Below are 20,730 nucleotides of genomic sequence, written 5' to 3'. Positions count from 1 at the left end.
GAGGAATATATATTGATAGTTATTTTAATATTAATAATAATAATTACAATATCAATAACAATGATAATAGTAGAAGCATGATTAAAAATGATCATAATAATCATAATTATGAAAACTATAAGAAGAATGATGATAACAATGAAAAATGATATCGATAATAACTTTCTCTGAATTGCAAGATTCATTTTCCATAATTCGTCAAATGATCTGACTTGAAATAAAGTCATTATTTATTGGACCAGTAACATCAGTTTGATGAAAAACGATTAAACTGGTATTGCTACTTTGCTTCAACTGGAATGCAATTGTTTAAACTGGTCTCCAGTTGATTTTTACTAGTCCAGTTAAATATTAACCGGCCCAGTAAACATATACTGGAAACCAGTAAAAATCTACTGGAAACCATTTATTGGACCAGTAACACCAGCTTGATGAAAAACAATTGAACTGGTATCGCAATTTTTGGAACAGGTCTCCAGTTGATTTTCCTTGCCCAGTAAAATTGTACTGGAAACCAGTAACAATTCTTACTGGTCTTACTGGTTTGTCCTTCTAGGAGGGTAAACCCCTCGATCAACATGTAAACAACGCAAATACAATATCGTCGACCCTTGGACCGCTTATGTATGACGTACTTCCGATTAGCAATACCGTCTTGGAGAACAATTTATAGATAAAAATGTTTCACAAATACTGAAATTTATCACGTGATTATAAATAATTAGCAGTAACATTATTGAGCCTTGTAACAAAAGGTTTCCAATTGATTGTAAGTTTTAAAGAACAATAGTAAATTGGAAACAGCTCAGTCTTATGAACAAGGGGATGGTGTAGAAAATCTCTCTTTACAGTTTAACAATGGCCGGACTATATAGGGATAATCTTTCACTCATTCCCTTTTTGTAATAGTATACATGTGAAAATGTATATCTCTAACTTTTTTGGACATTTTTTTTATCAGTAAACTATGCATTCCATTTATCTTGTGTTTGTAGATCACCCTGGATAAGGCTCAGTTGTTATCCCCAAAAGAAAGCTGATTGCTTGTAATCATCATGACGCAAGCAAGTTGACATCTGATCTCATAATGTCATTATTTGGACGAGATGAACTGGACAGGTGTTCCCTAATTGGGGTGACCAACAACAATGGAGTGTCGAAACCAGCCCTTGATAAGGAACAAGTGGAGACCATTATTAGTATGTTCCTCTCTGTATTTTTTTTGCATGTTTCTGTGCTTGTGTTCAGGATAGCGCGAGATTTTGATTTATCAAGGTAATTGGCTTCTCAATGCCTCATTACGGTATATTCATAACAGAATGGAGCCAACCTACATGTAGCAAAATCTCCAAAACCCTCTTTTTCACATCATTAAAATATGTCTTTAATATTCGCATTTAAGCATTGTAATGCTATAGTTCCAAGACGCTTGAAAAAGAAATACAAAAGAAAATAAATCCCAGGAATTCTTTGTTGCTATTTTAGCCGCATATATGTGCTCGTCAAAGATTATCAACTGGGATGGGGGGGGGGCAGTTTGCTCCCTTCTCCAGTCAGTATTTAGAGTTCAAGTTTATATTATATACACCAGTTATGTTAACAGAGGTCTCAGAATATATATTGTTTTTGTATATATTGTAATTCACTGTTTTCTCAATTGATTTTTTTTCCACACCTCCTTTTTTCACTTTTGTCTGAAAATTTCTGCTCTAAACATGAATTGTCCAAATTAAATTATTCCATATTTTATTTCAATCCAAACCTTATATTCGCTTCATATTGGTATACCAACATATTTAAAATGTAGGTTCCAAAGATTCAAATTTTAACAAGGCTTAAATTGACTATTTCTAAAACGTTGTAAAAGAAATACATTGAGGCTTTAAAAGTTTACTTTCTATCCAGATATTCTTAATTACAAAGTTTGTATTAAGAAAAGGTATTTGCCATACCGTGGTTAATTGTCTCACCTGAACAAAGTTCAGCAGAGAGCTTGTAATTACTTTTACTGTTGGTATGTTAGTCCCTTGGGTTTTTTACGAATATTTGGTTTAACTTGCTCTCATTCTTCATTTCTGTATCAATTGTGTTCACACTTGGTACACCTGATCCTTGGGTAATACCACATGTGTGTTGATGAGGATGATGAGGTCAAAGGTCATCTAAGGGTCAAATGGTCAAATGATGCATCTCTGCATTAATCTTTTTCAAACTTGGAACAAACGATTAGTAGGTATTACATGCTTTGTTGAGGAGGATGGAGAGGTCAAAGGGTATATTGCCTATTTTATTCATCGCGAAATCAGACGAGATTAATTCACAAACCACCTTGTATTGTCTCGCTATTATCCGGATTAATATTTAGTTCTTTTTCATTGCCCTGTGACAGCATACGTAGTCTCGAAATTTCCCAACAATGTCATCAAAGAAGGTCAAGTCCTACATGATGCAAAAAATAAGTAATGAGGCTAAACTGAAACGACGCAGGATGGTCAGGAGCACAAACAAACAAGAGATTGTGGACAAGGCAGACGACTCATTTGAATGTTACATATAAGAAGAATTGTAAGAGCAATTGCATTCATGTATTTAGTTATTTCCCCTTTAATGATATTTTAGAATGATCAAACGTGTTCCAGAATGTCTTTGTAAAAGCTTTTGTTATGCAGGCTTCTGCCTATTTAAAGGCCAAGTATTATTGTTATTTCTGAATAGAGATTGCTTTAAGTAGACTTGTATCGGTAGTGGAAATAAAAAATATGCTTAGCTATTTTATTGACATGTTGATTTCACTGTGGTCATTGAAGAATGTTTTAGAATGTTGATTGCTCCAGAAAGAAGGAGAAGGTTATTTTAAAGACAATACCAGAAGAATACAGAATGGTGAATACTAGAAACCTCTAGAATAGTGAATAATTTGTATTTAAACTGGCAGTTTCTTCAAGGAGATCATCATATCATATCAGATCACTTCATCAGATCAAATCATATCAGATCAGAGCTAAGAGTTTCACGCCAGACTTTATGTCAGAGCAGAGTTTATTTCCACCTGGAATATCTATCTTCTGTGGAATTATTTACCCACCATCAATGAATTGTTTTCTGTCATTTTGAGAGAAGAATTCTCAGTTCTCATCGAGATCATCAATCTGTTTAATGAACGCTTTTCAACCCATGGATTGCTGAAATTGACTGTTAATCATCATCGTCTTCACGGACATTTCAACTCGTTACAGTGACTCTTGTTATTCATCGTGCTTCAACATCAGCTTCATCATCGCCATCGTTGTGACCTTAAGTTTTACTTTAGGAATTTTCGCAAGCTAACTTGGACTCTTATCTGGATTATATACCTGACTATCATAACAGGATAACTGATTTCCAGAGACGTAAGACCATTATCATTTATGATTTGTTTGTATAGGGTTAATTATTTCCTGTAATAAAAAAAGAGAAATTAAATTTCAATATTTATTGTTATTTGTTGCAGTATCATAACAAATAATTTTTGGGGCTTTTCCGGGAAAAGAAAGCCAATTTGTACAAAAAGGTATAAGCAGTTTTTTCAGGAAACGAAAGCCAATTTGAGACGAAAGTCAATTTGAACAAAAGCCAATTTGCATTGAAAACATTTTGGAAATTTTTGGAAAGTTCTAGAATATACTGTAGGCTTGCTTGTATATGTGTATATTCACTATGGCTACATTTGATGTTGAAGAATTTCTTGCAATGACAGAATTGTCATATGATCATTTGAAGTCACTTAAGAAAGATGATTTGATAACAGTTTGTGATCATTTGGGTGTATCTCTAGCCCCAGGTTTAAAGAAGGCAGAGATAATTGACTTGTTAGCTAGTCACATGAAGCTTACAGGGGGGGGGGGGTCTGAAACTTCTGTCTTTAGTTCAGATGATGCTCAGATTCAACTGGCAAACATTGAATTGGAAAGAGAGAAAATCAGAGAAAACATTCAATTGGAAGAAAAAAGATGAAAGAAAACATTGAAATGGAGAAAAATTAGATTGGAGTACCAGTTAAAATTGAAAGAAATGGAGTTAGATCATGCAAATACAAATACCAACTCCGCTAATGATAAATCTTCCGAAGGTTTTGTGCCCAAATTTGATGAGGAGGGGGTTGATACATATTTTGTGTCATTTAAAAAGTGGCCAAGAGACTGAATTGGCCCGAGGAATACTGGGCTCTTCTCCTCCAAAGAGTTTTTGTTGGAAAGGCTGCAAACGTTTATTCTTCACTCTCTGAAATGCAATTATGTGACTATGCTACAGTGAAAAAATCAATTTTTAATGCATATGAGTTGGTACCAGAAGCGTACACACATAAATTTAGGAATATGCAAAGACAATCAGGCCAGACGGATGTTGAATTTGCAAGGGAACAAGAGATGATGTTCGATAAGCGGTATAGATCACTGAAAGTTGACAAAGATTTTGTTCACCTTTGGAAATTTGAACTCCTAGAAGAATTCAAACAGAATCTTCCTTTTGGCATTAAATTTCACTCAGATGACCATAGAGTAACTAAAGTCAGTAAAGCAGCGATAGTAGCTGATGAATTTGAGGTCACACATAAAGGTAGTGGAGATAGGCCTCCTTTCAAGAGTTATTAGAAAACGAAAGGTAAAGGGTCATTTGAATCCCACAATAAACCTAGTGAGGGAAAATATACAAGCAACGACAAAGTCACCAACAAGAATCAGGCTAGTGGGGGGCACAGAATCAATCAAAAGGCCTGAGAGTCGTAGTTCCAAAATGTGCACTCATTGTCATAAATCGGGACATTTGAACGAATCATGTTGGAAATTGGTTGGAATGCCAACCTAAGTTCAGAAAGACATGGGCTTTGTCAAGCAAACAAGTGTACCCTCGATGGAGTTTGTCCCATCCGAGATGTTGAGAGTGTTTCTCTAGTATTTGCTGATAAAGTCAAGCAGGTTGTTGAAACCTTAAGAAGCTTTTTGTATGATGGTGAAGTACCCCCTTGGTCGATTGGTGCTACTGGTAGGTCAGTGGTGATCCTTAGGGATACAGGGGCTGCAAAATCCCTGGTGGTGCCAGGGGATTTTGCGTTTCCTCCGGAGAGTTCAGAGAATGCCAAAGTCTTAATTCAAGGTATTGGCCCAAATTTCATGTCGATCCCTTTGCATAAAGTCGGTTTAAGGTGTGACCTACTTAGTGGTCCTGTGACTGTTGGTTCCGTTCCAGAATTACCAATGGAATGTGTTGATTTCTTGTTAGGTAACGACTTGGCTGGAGATAAAGTTGTTGCATCTCCAGTGGTTTCGGAGAAGCCGATTGAGGAAGCTGAAACTGAATTGCTGCAGTAAGATTTTCCAGGGATTTTCCCGGATTGTGTTGTTACTAGGTCTCAGACTCGTAGAGCTGAAAAGGATGATGCGGAATCTGCTGATGTAGAGGAGAGTACTGATGTCTGGTTAGCTGAAACCTTCTTCAAGGATTTGAATGGGGATAAAGTTGAAGGCTCTGTTGCTAACAATGATAGTTTGTTTAAGATATCCTCCCTTGTACAGTCACAAAAGGCAGACCCAGAATTGAAAAGCTTGTCACAGAAAGCATGTTCTGAGGCTGTGGCGGATAAGCTTCCTGAGTGATTTTATGTAAAAGATGACATTTTGATGAGGAAGTGGAGACCTCCCCGGAGACCAGCTGATAAAGATTGGTGTATAATTTACCAGGTGGTAGTCCTCCCTGTTACTGCAAAGAGATTCTGAAAATGACTCATGAGCTACCTATGGCAGGTCATGTCGGTATTCGGAAGACAGAAAATAGAATTATGAGGCATTTCTATTGGCCTAAGATGCACAAAGATGTTGTGCTTTTCTGTAAGACATGTCACACATGTCAGATTATTGGTAAGGCACAGCCTTCTATCAAGCCTGCTCCATTGAGACCCATTCCTGCATTTGATGAACCTTTTACTAGGGTTCTTGTTGATTGTGTTGGACCCTTACCCAGAACGAGGTCGGGTCACAGACTTCTCCTGACGATTATGAAATTGTCTACATGTTTTCCAGAGGCGATACCCTTGAGGAGTATCACTGCAAAGACTTTGGTACAGGCTTTAGTGCAGTTTTTCACTCGGTATGGTTTGCCTAAGGAAATTCAGTCTGACCAAGGGTCAAATTTCATGTCAGGAATATTTCGCCAAGTTATGAAGGAGTTGGGAATAAAACAGATCAAGTCCTCTGCTTATCACCCACAGTCCCAAGGAGCGTTGACACGCTATCATCAGACCTTGAAGACCATGATTAGGGCTTATTGTGAAGACTATCCCGATAACTGGGATAACGGGATCTCATTACTACTTTTTCCAATTAGGAATTCCCAAATGAGTCCGTGGGTTTTCGTCCATTTGAACTGGTTCATGGTCATGAGGTTAGGGGTCCGCTAAAGCTTATTAAAGAGAGGTTTATGGTTCAGGATGATGATGTAAACCTTCTAGACTATGTGTCAAAGTTTAGAGAAATGCTCTCAAAAGCTTGTGTTGTGGCTAAGGAACACTTGAAAGTGTCGCAGGGAAAAATGAAAGCGCAAGCAGACAAAAATGCAAAAGAGCGAAGTTTAAAGCCTGGAGACAAAGTGTTAGTGTTGTTGCTTTTGCAAGGTGAGCCTTTGAAAGGGCTTATGCCGGAAGGGTTGGTGATGTCGCGCTAGGGTGTGTTGACATTAACGCGAAGATTCGTCCAAAGCCCCCCCCCCCCCCCCCCGGCTTGGCCGAAAGGGTGCGCTTGGAGCGTTACGTCACGTCGCGTTCACTGGAACGCATCCATTCGTCCAAAGCCCCCCCCCCCCGGAAGTGCCTAAAGGGTGTGCTTTATTTTGTTTTTAATAATGATAATAATAATAATAAAAATAATAATAATACTAACAATAATAATGATAATTATTACAATAATAATGATAATAATAATGGTGATATTAATAATAATTAATATAATAATTACAATAACAATAAGAAGAAAAAGAAGCAGAAGAAGTAGAAGGAGGAGGAGGAGGAGAAGGAGAAAGAGAATAAGATAATGATGATGAAGAACAACAACAATAACAAGAACAATAATATCACCAACAACAATGATTAATAATGATAGTAAAAAAATAATTATAATATGAAGGAGACGAAGAGGGAAAAAGAAGAAGTAGAAGTAGTAGTAGAAGAAGAAAATGATGTAGAAGAAAAAGAAGGAGTATACGATAAGGATGAAGAACAACAATAACACAAAAAAAAATCACAGACAACGATAATTATAAAAATATAAATTCAGTAATAATTATAATGATAGTAATTATATTAATATAAAGGAGAAGAAGAGGGATGCAAATGAAGAAGAAAAAGAAGAAGAAGAAGAAAAACCGAAGGAATTATTTTAATTACAATAATGATAATAATTAATCCAAATAATGGCATGCTACTACTCCTATGGATCATAATTATAATAATAAAAAATAATAATAATAATTATAATAAAAATGATGAAAATAAAACTTAATGATAATAATAATAATGATAATAATTATAATAATGATAATAATGATGATGATAATAGCAAGAAAGAAAAAATTCTTCAACATCAAATGTAGCCATAGTGAATATACACAAATACAAGCAAGCCTACAGTATATTCTAGAACTTTCCAAAAATTTCCAAAATGTTTTCAATGCAAATTGACTTTTGTTCAAATTGACTTTCGTCTCAAATTGGCTTTCGTTTCCTGAAAAAACTGCTTATACCTTTTTGTACAAATTGGCTTTTTTTTCCCGGACAAGCCCCAAAAATTATTTGTTATGATACTGCAACAAATAACAATAAATATTGAAATTTAATTTCTCTTTTTTTATTACAGGAAATAATTAACCATATACAAGCAAATAATAAATGATAATGGTCTTTATATACATCATAATAATAATAATAGTAATAATAATGATAGTGATATTAACAGTAATAATAATAAAGATAAGAACGATGATAATAATGATCATTATAATAATAAAATATCACAGATGATTATCATCATCATAATCTTCATCATCAACATTATATGAAATAATGACAATAATAATGAATTATAATAATAAAACAAAAACAAAATCACCGATCGAAGTGAGAGGGTTCGAACCTGCAACCACCGGTTTCGAGGCGCCGCTCTCAACCAATTGAGCTATTCGTGCATTGCAGCCATGTCGTGGTCTTTTCTTCTCTAAGTATATATCCCCTGGTATTGCGCAATGCCCGAACACACGCCGCGCTACATTGTCTCTGGTGACGATAATGTCGAAACGGTGATACGACGAAATTGAGTTCCTTTTCCGCAGAATCATGCATTTTTCAAGAAAGAGTGATGCAAGTACTTGCTTGAAAATATTCTTAAGACATTTCAACGATTCATTTTGATTCTAGGTAAGTTAAGCTTCTTTAAACTCGGATCATTTCTGTCGCCACTGTTCAGATATGCTTCTGCAGCGATGAGCAGATCGTGCCATCGCCCTGCCGCCCTGGCTAGCCGTCCGGCCGTACTGTACTAGGCCGTACGCCTTCACAATTAGCCGCTGAGTGTACTGAACGCGAAGGTTCGGGAAAAGCCCCCCCCCCCCCCCCCGGTTGTGCCATTTGGGGGCGTTGTCGACACTGACGCGCCCTAACGCTCCCAACATACCCTTTCGGCCAAACCGGGGGGGGGGGGGCTTTGGACGAATCTTCGCGTTAGTGTCAACACCCCTAACGCGACAGCACCCACCCTTTCGGCATAAGCCCCTTGAAAGCTAGGTTTAGTGGTTCCTACATAGTCAAAAAAGAAACTGAATGATGTCATCTATGTGATCAGTAGCCCTGATCGAAGAAAGTCTCAAAGAGTTTGTCATGTAAACATGTTGAAAGAACACTTTGGGCGAGAAGCTAGTCAGCCAATAGGTACAACACAAGTCAAAGGAGACAAGAAACATGTAGATGTCAATGAAGAAGAATGTTATGGAAAGACAGATAATTAATTATCTTATACAGATGTATCTAAGAACGAACCATGTGGTGTAAAGTTGTCTAACTCAGATATGTTAGGAAATATGAATGAGGCATTAAATACCTGCCTGGAGATCAGAGAAATGATATATCTGGCATGTCAAGGGAATATGAGAATGTATGTAAAGACAAACACACCTTTAATTGTACATGATGTAGACGTAGGTGATGTAAGACCTATCAAACAGAATCCCTATAGGCTCAATCCAAGCAAGTTGGATATGGTGAATAAGGAAATACAGTTTATGTTAGATAATGACATAATCGAACCGAGTCAGAGTAGTTGGAGTTTACCTTTTGTAATGGTTCCAAAGCCAGACGGCTCTCAACGATTTTGCATTGATTACTGAAAGGTAAATGCAGTAACTAAGACTGACTCGTATCCAATTCCTAGGTTAGAAGATTGTATTGATAGGGTTGGAAATTCTGCCTATATCACAAAGATAGACTTGCTTAAAGGATATTGGCAAGTGCCACTGACTGACCGAGCCAAAGGGATATCAGCCTTTGTTACACATGAAGGCTTATGTCAATGCAAAGTTATGCGTTTTGGAATGAAAAATGCACCAGCAACCTTCCAAAGGTTAACAAATCAAGTGTTTGTTGGGCTTGACAATTGTTTCGTATACATAGACGACATCCTAGTGTACAGTGATACATGGAATGATCATCTGGATCATTTGAGAGCACTGTTTGACAGGCTGGACAAAGCCAATCTCGTAGTGAATCTGATGAAGAGTGAATTTGCCAAGGCAAAGGTCACATATCTTGGTCATGTGGTTGGTCAAGGGCAAGTGCTACCAAGAGAAGCCAAGATACAAGCTTTCTTGGACTTCCAATTCCCAGAACTAAGAATGAATTGTTCAGATTCTTAGGTATGAATGGCTTCTACAGGAAATTTGTTCCAAATTACAGTACAGTGGTTAGCCCTCTAGCAAACCTGCTGAAGGCAAAAGTGGCTTGTGTTTGGTGTGACAAATTTCAATTCAGTATTTATTTCCAAATTCATTAAAACGAACAAAATGATAACAAAAGTATATATACACAAAGAAAAAATAAATAACATAAAACAAAGCAAAGGTATCAACAAAACATAACTGAAACAAATAGTGGTAATGATAAAATTATGGTTGGCACATGATTATAAAAATATAGATGAACAAAATAACGAATGGAAATCGGGCATGCACAAAAAAAAACATAAAAAGGCTTGTTAAAAGGCACATACCCACGAACTATCAATCGTTAAAAATGAAATTCAGTATATGGTATGGATGCGGCAAATACCAAAGAATAAATAGTGATAAGAATAGTCATTTCTTAAAAAGATAAATTAAACAAACTTTCAAACAAACTTCAATGTAAAACAAAACAGAACAAAAGATAAAAACAAAACAAAAAATATAAACAAACGGATAGACAATCAAATAAGCAAATAGTACAAAACCACGTTAAGAGAAATCAATAATTGATCAGCAATTTGTTTTTATATTGTCTTTTAAAAGTATTATTAAATTGTATATTATATGTGTTCAGGTCTAAACTATTCCATAGTGTGGGGCCAGTATGTCGTATTGAATATTTAGATTTATCATTTGAAAAGGTCCATCTGTGGAATTTGTTAAATGCTCTAGTAAAGTAATTGTGATTTTTTGCATTAATTGAGAAAATATTAAATAAGGTGAAAGACTTTTTGTGTGGTATCGTTGCATAATTGAAGCAATTTGAATTTTGGTAATATCTGGAAGTTTAGCTGTACGTAATGATTTAAATAGCAAAGAAGTCGGGGCATTATAATCTGTCTTCTTACATATACGTATTGCTTTTTTTGGAGAATAATTAATTTTTGTATATGGCTAGAATAAGTATTACACCAAATTGAATTGCAATATGAAAGACGGGACACAATATAAGCATTGTAAAGAGTAAATAATATATAACTAGGTACATTGTATTTTAAACGATTTTAGATTCCAATAAAACGTGCTATTTTGGCAGAGATAGAACTTATATGATCATTCCAACATAAATTATTGCTTAAAATCACTCCTAAAAACTTCACAGAATTATAAAATTGCAATTGAGTTTTATCCATATGGAGAAATATGTCAGTTTGATCAAATGTCAGAGATCATATGAGAAACTAAAGGCCATTATGGTAAACGGGCCTTTTTTGGCAGCTCCAAACTTCCCAAAGCCGTTCAAAGTGACTATTGATGCATGTGATGTTGGAGAAGGAGCAGTATTGCTCCAAGAAGATGACGAATGCATCAAAAAACCGGTGTGCTACTTCTCTAAGAAACTTAATCGGTTTCAGAAGAAGTACTCAACTATTGAAAAAGTGGCCCTGAGTCTCGTACTTGCCCTTCAGCAGTTTGAGGTGTATCTAACCAATGGAGAAATGACAGTCTATATAGACCAAAATCCTCTTTTGTTTTCGAAGGCATTCAAAACAAAGAATCAAAGACTGTACAGATGGAGCCTAATGCTCCAACCATTCCCTTTGAAAATTGTACAATAAAAGGGAAGAATAATGTAATTTATGATGCTCTTTCAAGAGTATAAAAAATGAAATTATTCATGCTTTTAACCAAGTGTGTCAATTGAATAAAACGTATTTGATGTTGATTTATTTTAAACATGTTTGTAACTACTATACATTTGTACACGATTGCTGTAAACAATTGAAATAGAAAAGTTAAAGGAAAAAAGGTTATCTTAAAGAAACCCTTTTTCCCGGTGGGGGAGGTGTTACATATAACAAGAATTGTAAGAGCAATTACATTTATTTATTTAGTTATTTCCCCTTTAAGGATATATTAGAATGATCAAAAATACTTCAGAATGTCTTTGTTAAAGCTTATGCTATGCAGGCCTCTGCATATTTAAAGGCCAAGGATTATTGTTATTTCTGAATAGAGATTGCTTTACAATAGACAATGTAGTAAAATCACCCGAAATCGTCATGACGGCTTAGCGTTACTTTCGGTGAAAGTTACGTAATCTTCGCACACCGATTTCGCATCGCGGCCGCATAGTCGAGTGATTTTTGTAGCCTGTTATTAGTCGTTTCGCGTGAATTTGACACAGAAGCGTGCACCTTGCGATGATGCACTCAACATCCGCGCTCTTGCCCGAAGAGCAGACCCAATGAACCTACACACAAACTACGGCCTATACCTCTATGCACCAGGGAGGTATCTCTCGTAGGTCCATGCATACACTTACTAAATCCCATTTCCCTGCTTACACTGCAATATCAGGGGGATGGGATTGAACCCCCATCTCCCTGGTATACACATGATCTACATGTAATGAAGAGCACGATGGGAGAGGATTGAAGGAATGAGGGAATGGTGATTGTGGTGACGGTTATCTTAACTGCAAACCCCGATTGCTGACAAATGACATAGTGCACCCTTTTGTGAAACTGGTGTAACTGACGACCGTTCAACCTTTATAAAGATAGAACAAATAAACCATAATCAGCATTGCTGACAAACATTTGCATTTCTCAAACATGCAAAGAAAACTTACTTGTAACATTGTTAACAATAAACTACTTGCCAGAATGGCAAACACATTCATGGTGAATTAATGACTCTCATTTGCATATGAATAGAAATTTATGACAACCTCATTTGAATATTCTAGTTGCAAGATCAAGCCATCCCTTCACCATATATGCTGCAATTACTTTGTACATTTGTATGATCATGAGCTACCAACATGTCTATGATTACTAAAGCAATTAACCAATCAATGTTGTAACCAATTTGTAAATTCCAAATGTTGTCATGGTGATGAGCATTATCAATGGATTTACTTCTCTCTACTAGAACTTGACATGAAATACCTGACAAACCCCTCTCATTTTGCTCTAAATGTTCACTTTCTACGATTAAATAAAATTCCCTTTATCTTAATACTAATATCCATTCGTATCTGATTGATATCCATCCCAAAATAAACATTCATGACCTCCTCTGTCATGTTATCAGCATCAATCACCAACTCGTTTTCATAACGATTCTAACACATAACACCAAAACATATACGTGGGTTCGTCAACATTGTAAACATGGGTAATAATCCTTCAAAAATCCCTTTATATACATGCAATCCCTTTAGCTACGTTATCATCATCATCATCAAACAAAAGAGTGATTATCAAGCTTTTATCGTATGTATTGATTTTCTACTTACAACATTGGGCTGTCTCAGAAATAACAATTAGCAATCGGGATTCCATATAAAAACATAACAAATTTCACGTTAGTTTGTAGCTCCGCAGATTTCCATGCTGCCCTCTACGACATAAATTCCTAACGAATCCAAAGTCTCGCTTCTGACGTCATAATGAGATCTACATTCCGGCCCCTTAAATTACAGACAATTCTTAATTTACCAAACTTAATATTCCTCCTTGACTTCATAAGGCATTTCCTAAATTGTTTTCACAGAAATATCTCAAATGTTCCAAGGTTGCTATGGTAACACAGCATAAATGACAAAACCATTGATCTGCCGTAAATAACATGTAACTTGCATTAATTAATCACCTGAAGACATATCAAATACTGAAATCAGAATATAAGGAACATGCAACTGTAAACTGGATTGCAATTTACCTCAATGTTTGTTTCCATTTTGAAACAAATTAAACAATAAAATATATCCTTGACAAATTTCTTATTTTGCACACAGTGTGAAAAATCTTTCATTCTTTGATGATATAGAATTTATGACGGGTTCACAAGTTCAAACTGAACCAAATTATAGAAGTAAACAAGCCAGTTTACAATCCCTGTTCACCTTCTATCTCAAAACGATATAACAACTAAGTCTCCTTTATACAAACATTCACATATCGACCCCAAGAGTACCTGTGGAAGAGGAAATGTGGTTAGTGAGCACAAACAAATACAAATAGCAAAGAAGCCACTTGGTGATGAAATTTCCTGAAAATTGACTTTTGCCTATGCCTTTGTACAAATGATCTGAGCAAAAATTCCTGAAATAAGGAAATTTCCTGAAGAGTGGCATCTCTGAAATAGCAAGACACAATGAATGCTCAAACTGAGTCCATATCTTGAGATGAGAAGTCCATGACGCTTCATAAAGCAGGTGCTTATTAAGACGAAGTCCATAGTCACAAGATGAAAAAAGTTCATAGCTTCATAAAGCACCCTTTCATATCAATAATGTTCCCTCAATGAAAGTCCAATGTCTATCCTTTTGCTGCTCATCGGGCTCGTTTCATTTAATAATCGGCTATCTCTTATCAAATTATCACTAAGATGTAAATCCTAATTTAACAAAAACACGCTATCCTATCGAAGCTGTCCATTGTTGCTGTCCAAAGGTTGTCTTGCTCCTTTAAATGTAATGTACGCGATATTATCAGTGTTTATCCGCTTTCTCAATTAAAGTAACCTGTTATTAATTTATAAAAAATTAAAAGATTACGCGAACCCTATCAAAACACCTAATCAACTTGTCTTTCCTTTATCGCGATTCTTCTTGCTCAAGCAATAAACAAAGTTTTGTGATAGGCCTGGTTAGCATCGACGTCGCAGTCTTTACCTTAGCACTTCGTACGCGTCCATGCTTATCTGGATGAATCTCACACACGCGACCCATCAACCAGCAACCTCTGGGTAAAGTTCCATCAGCGATTAGCACCACGTCTCCAACATCAAGATTGCGCTCAGGCTGCTCCCACCGCTGACGTTGTTGTAGGCTAGGAAGATACTCCCGTATCCACCTTCTCCAAAAGTCATCAGCTAGATGCTGCATCTGCTTCCAGCGTCTTCTCGCATAGATATCCCCCATGGTAGATTTGCATGGAGGCAGTGTAGACGTTCGCTTCATGTTTAGTAGACTGCTAGGCGTTATCACTTCAAGATCCCCTGGGTCATCAGACACGCGAGTAAGTGGACGGCTATTCACAATTGCCTCCACCTCACACATCAGAGTATGAAGCTGCTCTTCCGTCTGGCACGTCCTTAGATACTGCTCGTTAAGGACAGCTTGCAGTACCTTTCTAATAGTTCGTATCTGTCTCTCCCATACTCCACCGTAGTGTGAGGCCCCTGGCGGATTGAAGGACCAGTCAATCCCTTTGTTGGAAGTGAAATGAGACATCTCCTCCTGGTTCCAATCTTTCAGAGCCTTCCTAAGTTCACCTTCAGCTCCAACCAGATTGGTGCCGTTGTCAGAGACCAATTTCGTTATCGGCCCCCTTCTACTCATCATCCTTCTAATAGCATCAATGCAGGAGCTAGTTTCGAGAGAATCAGCGACCTCGATGTGGATAGCGCGGGTGGCCATACAGGTAAACACCACACCATATCTTTTCCTCACTGAGCGTCCACACTTGATCTCAAATGGACCGAAAAAGTCCATCCCAACGTTCGTGAAGGCCGGCTCACCAGCTGCTACTCGGTAGGCAGGTAGATCCGCCATCTTCTGCTTACCAACCTTGGCCTGGTAACGACGACAGGTAACACACTTTCTTACCAAGCCTCTCACGAGAACCCCTGCTCCAAGAATCCAGTATTGTTGTCTGAGTTCTGCCAAAACATGATTTTGGCCTTGATGTCCAATGTTTTTATGTACATATCGTACCAACAACGTTGATACATGATGTCGCCTGGGCATTATCACCTGGTGCTTCGCACTGCCTGGGATCTGGGCTCGTCTGAGTCTGCCCCCTACTCTCAGAAGACCATCTTGGAAGACCGGATCCATCTTTGCGAGCTTAGACCCCTTTTTCACAACTCTTTCTCGTCCCTCTGGTATTCCGTCTATCTCCTTCAGTAGCTTCAACTCCTCTGGGAAGGATTCATGCTGAACATGCTGAAATATTGCTTTCTCAGCACACTTCAAGTCCTCTGGTTTTAAGCTACTGCATTTTCCAGGCACTGAGTTTCTGCTTTTCCCTCTGAGGTACTCCTTCAGCTTAAGCCACCAGGCTACTGCTCTGCGTAGTCTTGTCCAGTCAGAGTAGTGCATTAGGATTCTATCAATGCACCCTCTACCATCACTCACAGCAAATGTCTGCACCTTTGTTGGTTTTAGCTCTGGATCATCCTCATTGATCTCCTCTTTCTCAAAGGGACATTTTGGCCATTGTTCCTCCGGAAGCTGTATAAAGTCTGGTCCCTCAAGCCATCCTTTGTCATTCTTCAGCTTCATTGGTGACGTACCCCTAGACACAACATCTGCAGGATTCACCTTTGTGTCTATGTGTCTCCACTGGCTCAGCTCTGTGACTTGGTGGATTGTCGCAAGTCTGTTGGACACAAAGACTTTGAACCTCCTATCTTCACTACGGATATAATGAAGAACAATCATACTGTCAGTCCAAAAGTATGACATCTTGATCGGCAAGTCCAGCTCTTCCCTGACCATAATATCCATGTTGACAGCCAGCGTTGCTGCCATCAGCTCCAAACGGGGTATGGTAACAGTCTTTATAGGTGCAAGACGTGACTTAGCCATCAGGAGACTGCTATGCACCTGCCCTTCTTCATTGCTTATCACTAGATAGGATACTGCACCATAGGCCACTTCCGATGCATCAGAGAAGTTGTGAATTGTATACTCGGTCACCTTCCCGAACTTCTGAGGCTTGACACATCTGTGTACTCCGAATCCCTCCATCTCAGGAAGTTCCTCGATCCAAGCTCTCCAGTTCTTGGCATCAATGTCGGGAATGGGCTCATCCCAACTCAGCTTCTTCCTCGTCAATTCCTGTAGAATCATCTTCCCTCTCAGGACAAATGGGCTGGCATAACCCAAAGGGTCATAGATTGAAGAGACTATACTCAGTATCCCTCTTCGAGACAAAGGTTTGGGCTTGGGCTGAATCTTGTAGATGAAGCTGTCCATCTCTATATCCCATATCATACCAAGTGCTCGCTCCACTGGGAGGGCCTCAAAGTTCAAGTCTATCCCAGCAACCTTCTTGGCTCTTTCAGACACTGGTATGCTTTGCAGAACCCTTGGACTGTTGCTCAACCATTTAGCTAGTCGAAAACCTCCCTTCTGCAACAGTTCTCTAAGCTCTGTCGACAGTTTGATTGCGTCATCTTCATTCTCCACAGATACAAGACAGTCGTCCACGTAGAAATTTCGCTCTACTACCTTTGGTGCTTCTGTATTGCACTGATCCCCAAAGTCCTTAGCTGTTTGCCGCAAGGCAAATGAGCAACAGCTGGGGCTCCAAGTACCCCCGAACAGGTGGACACACATCCTGTAGGTCCTGGGAACTTCATCCAATTTCCCTCCTGGCCACCATAAGAAGCGAAGAACATCTCGTTCATCTGCATCTAGCTTCACTTGATGGAACATGGCTTCCACATCGGCCATGATAGCTACTGGTGCTTGACGAAAGCGTAGTAATACACCTGACAACTTGTTCGTTAGGTCTGGCCCTTGCCTGACGACATCATTTAATCCTACACCATCAGATTTGGCGGCGCAGTCGAAGACGATGCGAACTTTCTCCGGTTTCTTCTCGTTAACCACAGGGTGATGCGGTAAATACCAACAAGTTCCGTCCAGTGGTAGAGAATCATCCACTGCTTCAGCGTAGCCCTTGTCGAGAAGGTCAGCCATGCCTTGTGAATACTTGGCATGCATCAATTCATCTTTGCTTAGTCGTCTTTTCAAGGATTCAAGCCTCTGCTGAGCCATCCATCTGTTTTCACTCAAGGGTGGCGGTTGTTCCTTGAATGGTATGGGCAGCTGGTAATGTCCTCCACTCCTTACCACGTTATCCTCCCATAGCTTCAACACTTCCTGGTCCTGAACTGACATTCCCTTGGCAGCTGTGTTTATGTTACACATATCACTGGTCTCAAGGGACCAAAACATCTTGCACTGATTGTCGAGTGACATTTCCTCTGAGATGAAGTGCGAACTTAATGGCATCCTCTTACCATTTCCCTGGACAGGTCCATTGAGCGTCCAGCCTAGTACTGTCCTTACTGCATAAGGTTCTCCTGGTTCACCTCGTCTTGTCTCCAGAGGACACAGTAGCTCAGGATAGTCTTGACCAATTAGAATATCCACCTTGACTTTATTCGAGCTTGGAAAATGGATATCCGAAAGATGTGCAAACTGATCGACATCTAGTCTACAAAGCAAGTGGTCTACACTTATGTTGATGTCGGCCTTGGTGTACACTCGAGGGAGAGTCACTACTCTTGGCGAAGACCTTGGCTCAATCCTCAAACTAACGACAGTGGTGTGGAGTTCACTGTTAGCCCTATCCAGAGTTGACACAGACACCGTGCTAGCTGATCCATGGGCCTTTACTCTCTCCGCTAATTCCTCCGTGCAGAATGTGCTAGTGGAACCAGAGTCCAAAAGTGCCAGGGCCTCCACGCCATCATCCTTGGCCGATGCATAAACTCTGATTGGAACTATGGGTAGTAGGATCCTCTTATTTCCACCGGCCCCTGTGGCATAACTCTCAACCTTCTCAGTTGCAGGTTCACCAACCCCCTCCTGGGCTTGTCGAGGCTGTTCCATCTTGTCCCGATGGAGGAACTTAGTGTGCTTCCTCTTGCATCCTGGCACGGAGCACACCCTTTTCACCTGGCAGTTTCTCGATGTGTGCCCCTTCTCCAAACAATTGAAGCACAGCTTGTTCTCCACAACGAGCTTGAATCTTTCTTCAGGCTGCATTTGCTTGAATGCGTTACAAGCAAACAGAGTGTGTGACTCCTTACATTTCACACAAACCAACGGTGCCGTCTCTTCACCTGATGCACTGGTAGAAAAGGTACTCCTCCTTGATCGTGATGCTTTGTTGATCGGTGGGCTGGTTCTAGCACTCTGCTCCTTGACAAGCAGCTTTCCAAAGACAGGGTCGTTCTCCTCATCTGCCCTTGCCTGGATGAAGGAAACCAGATCAAATATATTCGGAAGTCTAGCATCGCGACGAATCCCGCCTACCACCGACCCCATTTGCTCCGCAGGTAGAGTGGCAGCCTCTCAACGATCTGCAAGAGAACAGGTTGTGGCGATAAATCACTAGTATACCCCATAGCGTCCAAAGTCTGGAGACAAACCTGTAACTCATCAGCTAGCTCTTGCAGCATTCTCTTATCTCGTCCGGGTATCTTTGGCCCTCCAGTCACCTTCCTGATCCAGGCATCAGCAATCATGAAGGGAGTTCCGAATCGGCCATGAAGAAGTGCCTTTGCTCTCCTGTATCCTTCTGATGGTGGCATAATACTGCATGACTGCAAGATCTTGCGGGCATCTCCTTCACAATAGTGTAATAGCCGAGTTAGCTTGGCACTATCAGGTATGCCGGTGCAGTCAACAGTGCTCTCAAATGCCCTCCAAAATTCCCAAAACTTGAGAGGACTTCCATCAAATGTCATAATCTGTGTCTGAGGGACAAATAGTCCTTCCAGCAAATCTCTCTGTTGCTTCTGGCTGTTGTCAATTATCTGAAGTAGTAAGTCCTGAGTATCCACTGCCCTTGGTCGCTCATAAGAACGGGTAACTTCTTCCCTCATCTTGGAGTTATTACCATCATCTGGACGAGGCAGGAAATCATCAGGCTTGGCGTGAGCCCCTAGAGGAGCCCGGACATCTTCCCTCACCTTGGAGTTTTCGGTAGCAACTAGATGAGGCAGAACATCATCAACCTTAGCTTGAGCCCCGTGAAGATCCTTGACATCTGTAGCCAAATGTCCTTCTTCTGCAGAAAGGTATACTTCTGCCTCAGCTTCAGCTATCTTTATTCGAGTGTCCATATCAAGCTGAATCTTACGCTGTCTCAGATCCAACTCCTCCCTCTCCAGAGCCAATCTCTGCTTCAACGCTGCAGCCTCTGCAGCCAATGCAGCCTTCCTTGCTATCGCCTTCAGCCTGACGGACGACGACGTACTTCCGCTCTGACTAGCGGAATCCTCTGGTCGAATCCCATCATCAACGCATGGTGGGCTAGGTCCGGTAAAACTCATCGTAGCAGGTAGGCTGTGACCTGTTGTCCAACTGGAAGCTGTTGTTGAACTGATGTGGTGACGGTTATCTTAACTGCAAACCCCGATTGCTGACAAATGACATAGTGCACCCTTTTGTGAAACTGGTGTAACTGACGACCGTTCAACCTTTATAAAGATAGAACAAATAAACCATAATCAGCATTGCTGACATACATTTGCATTTCTCAAACATGCAAAGAAAACTTACTTGTAACATTGAATCCAAAGTCTCGCTTCTGACGTCATAATGAGATCTACAGAAATCATCTGACCATCGCAACCACAGTGTATCATTTACCATGCGTGCTTACTGACTACATGACCAGCCAGCCAGTACCTGTCAAATTTGTCACCGTTTCCCCCTTTTCTACACTTACCACTCATTATGAAGACAAAGGAAAAGAAAGAGATATTATGACTAATCTCTTTTGTAATTGTAATCCTGATCTTCCTTCACTGTGTCAGTGAACTGGGATAATTTCGATATAGTTTATATTATTGCACATGTCAACCTGATGCCCCCGTTGCTATCACCTTTGCCTTAACTCTTAACATGCCACGCACACTACTAACCCAATGCCACAGTGCTAATCCGATGCTAATCCCCTGTGCCAGCCACAAAACCCCCCTGTGCCACATTGATTTTGGGATCGCGAGTCGTAT

The 20,730-nt window shown here is 39.4% G+C and overlaps 1 protein-coding gene across 1 annotated transcript; it reads right to left on the bottom strand.

Annotated features, from left to right (window-relative positions):
* Positions 1-14,563: 14,563 nt before the first annotated feature.
* LOC121419759 lies at positions 14,564-20,046 on the bottom strand. Its single transcript, XM_041614217.1, has 2 exons — positions 19,141-20,046; positions 14,564-18,961 (listed from the first exon to the last, which is right to left on the bottom strand). The coding sequence occupies exons 1-2, from the start codon at positions 20,044-20,046 to the stop codon at positions 14,564-14,566; spliced, it is 5,304 nt and encodes a 1,767-aa protein (XP_041470151.1).
* Between the last annotated feature and the right edge of the window lie 684 nt (positions 20,047-20,730).

This window comes from Lytechinus variegatus, chromosome 8 (genome assembly GCF_018143015.1).
Source record: "Lytechinus variegatus isolate NC3 chromosome 8, Lvar_3.0, whole genome shotgun sequence".
NCBI classification, from domain to species: Eukaryota; Metazoa; Echinodermata; class Echinoidea; order Temnopleuroida; family Toxopneustidae; genus Lytechinus; species Lytechinus variegatus.
The sequence above is the reverse complement of the archived record's forward strand: the minus strand, read 5'-3'. Positions and strand labels throughout refer to the sequence as shown.

Coding starts and splice junctions, on each gene's coding strand:
- LOC121419759 (XM_041614217.1), bottom strand. CDS start 20,046: ATGAGTTTTACCGGACCTAGCCCACCATGCGTTGATGATGGGATTCGA. Junction 18,962..19,140: donor AGCTAGCTGATGAGTTACAG/GTTTGTCTCCAG, acceptor TCCTTCATCCAG/GCAAGGGCAGATGAGGAGAA.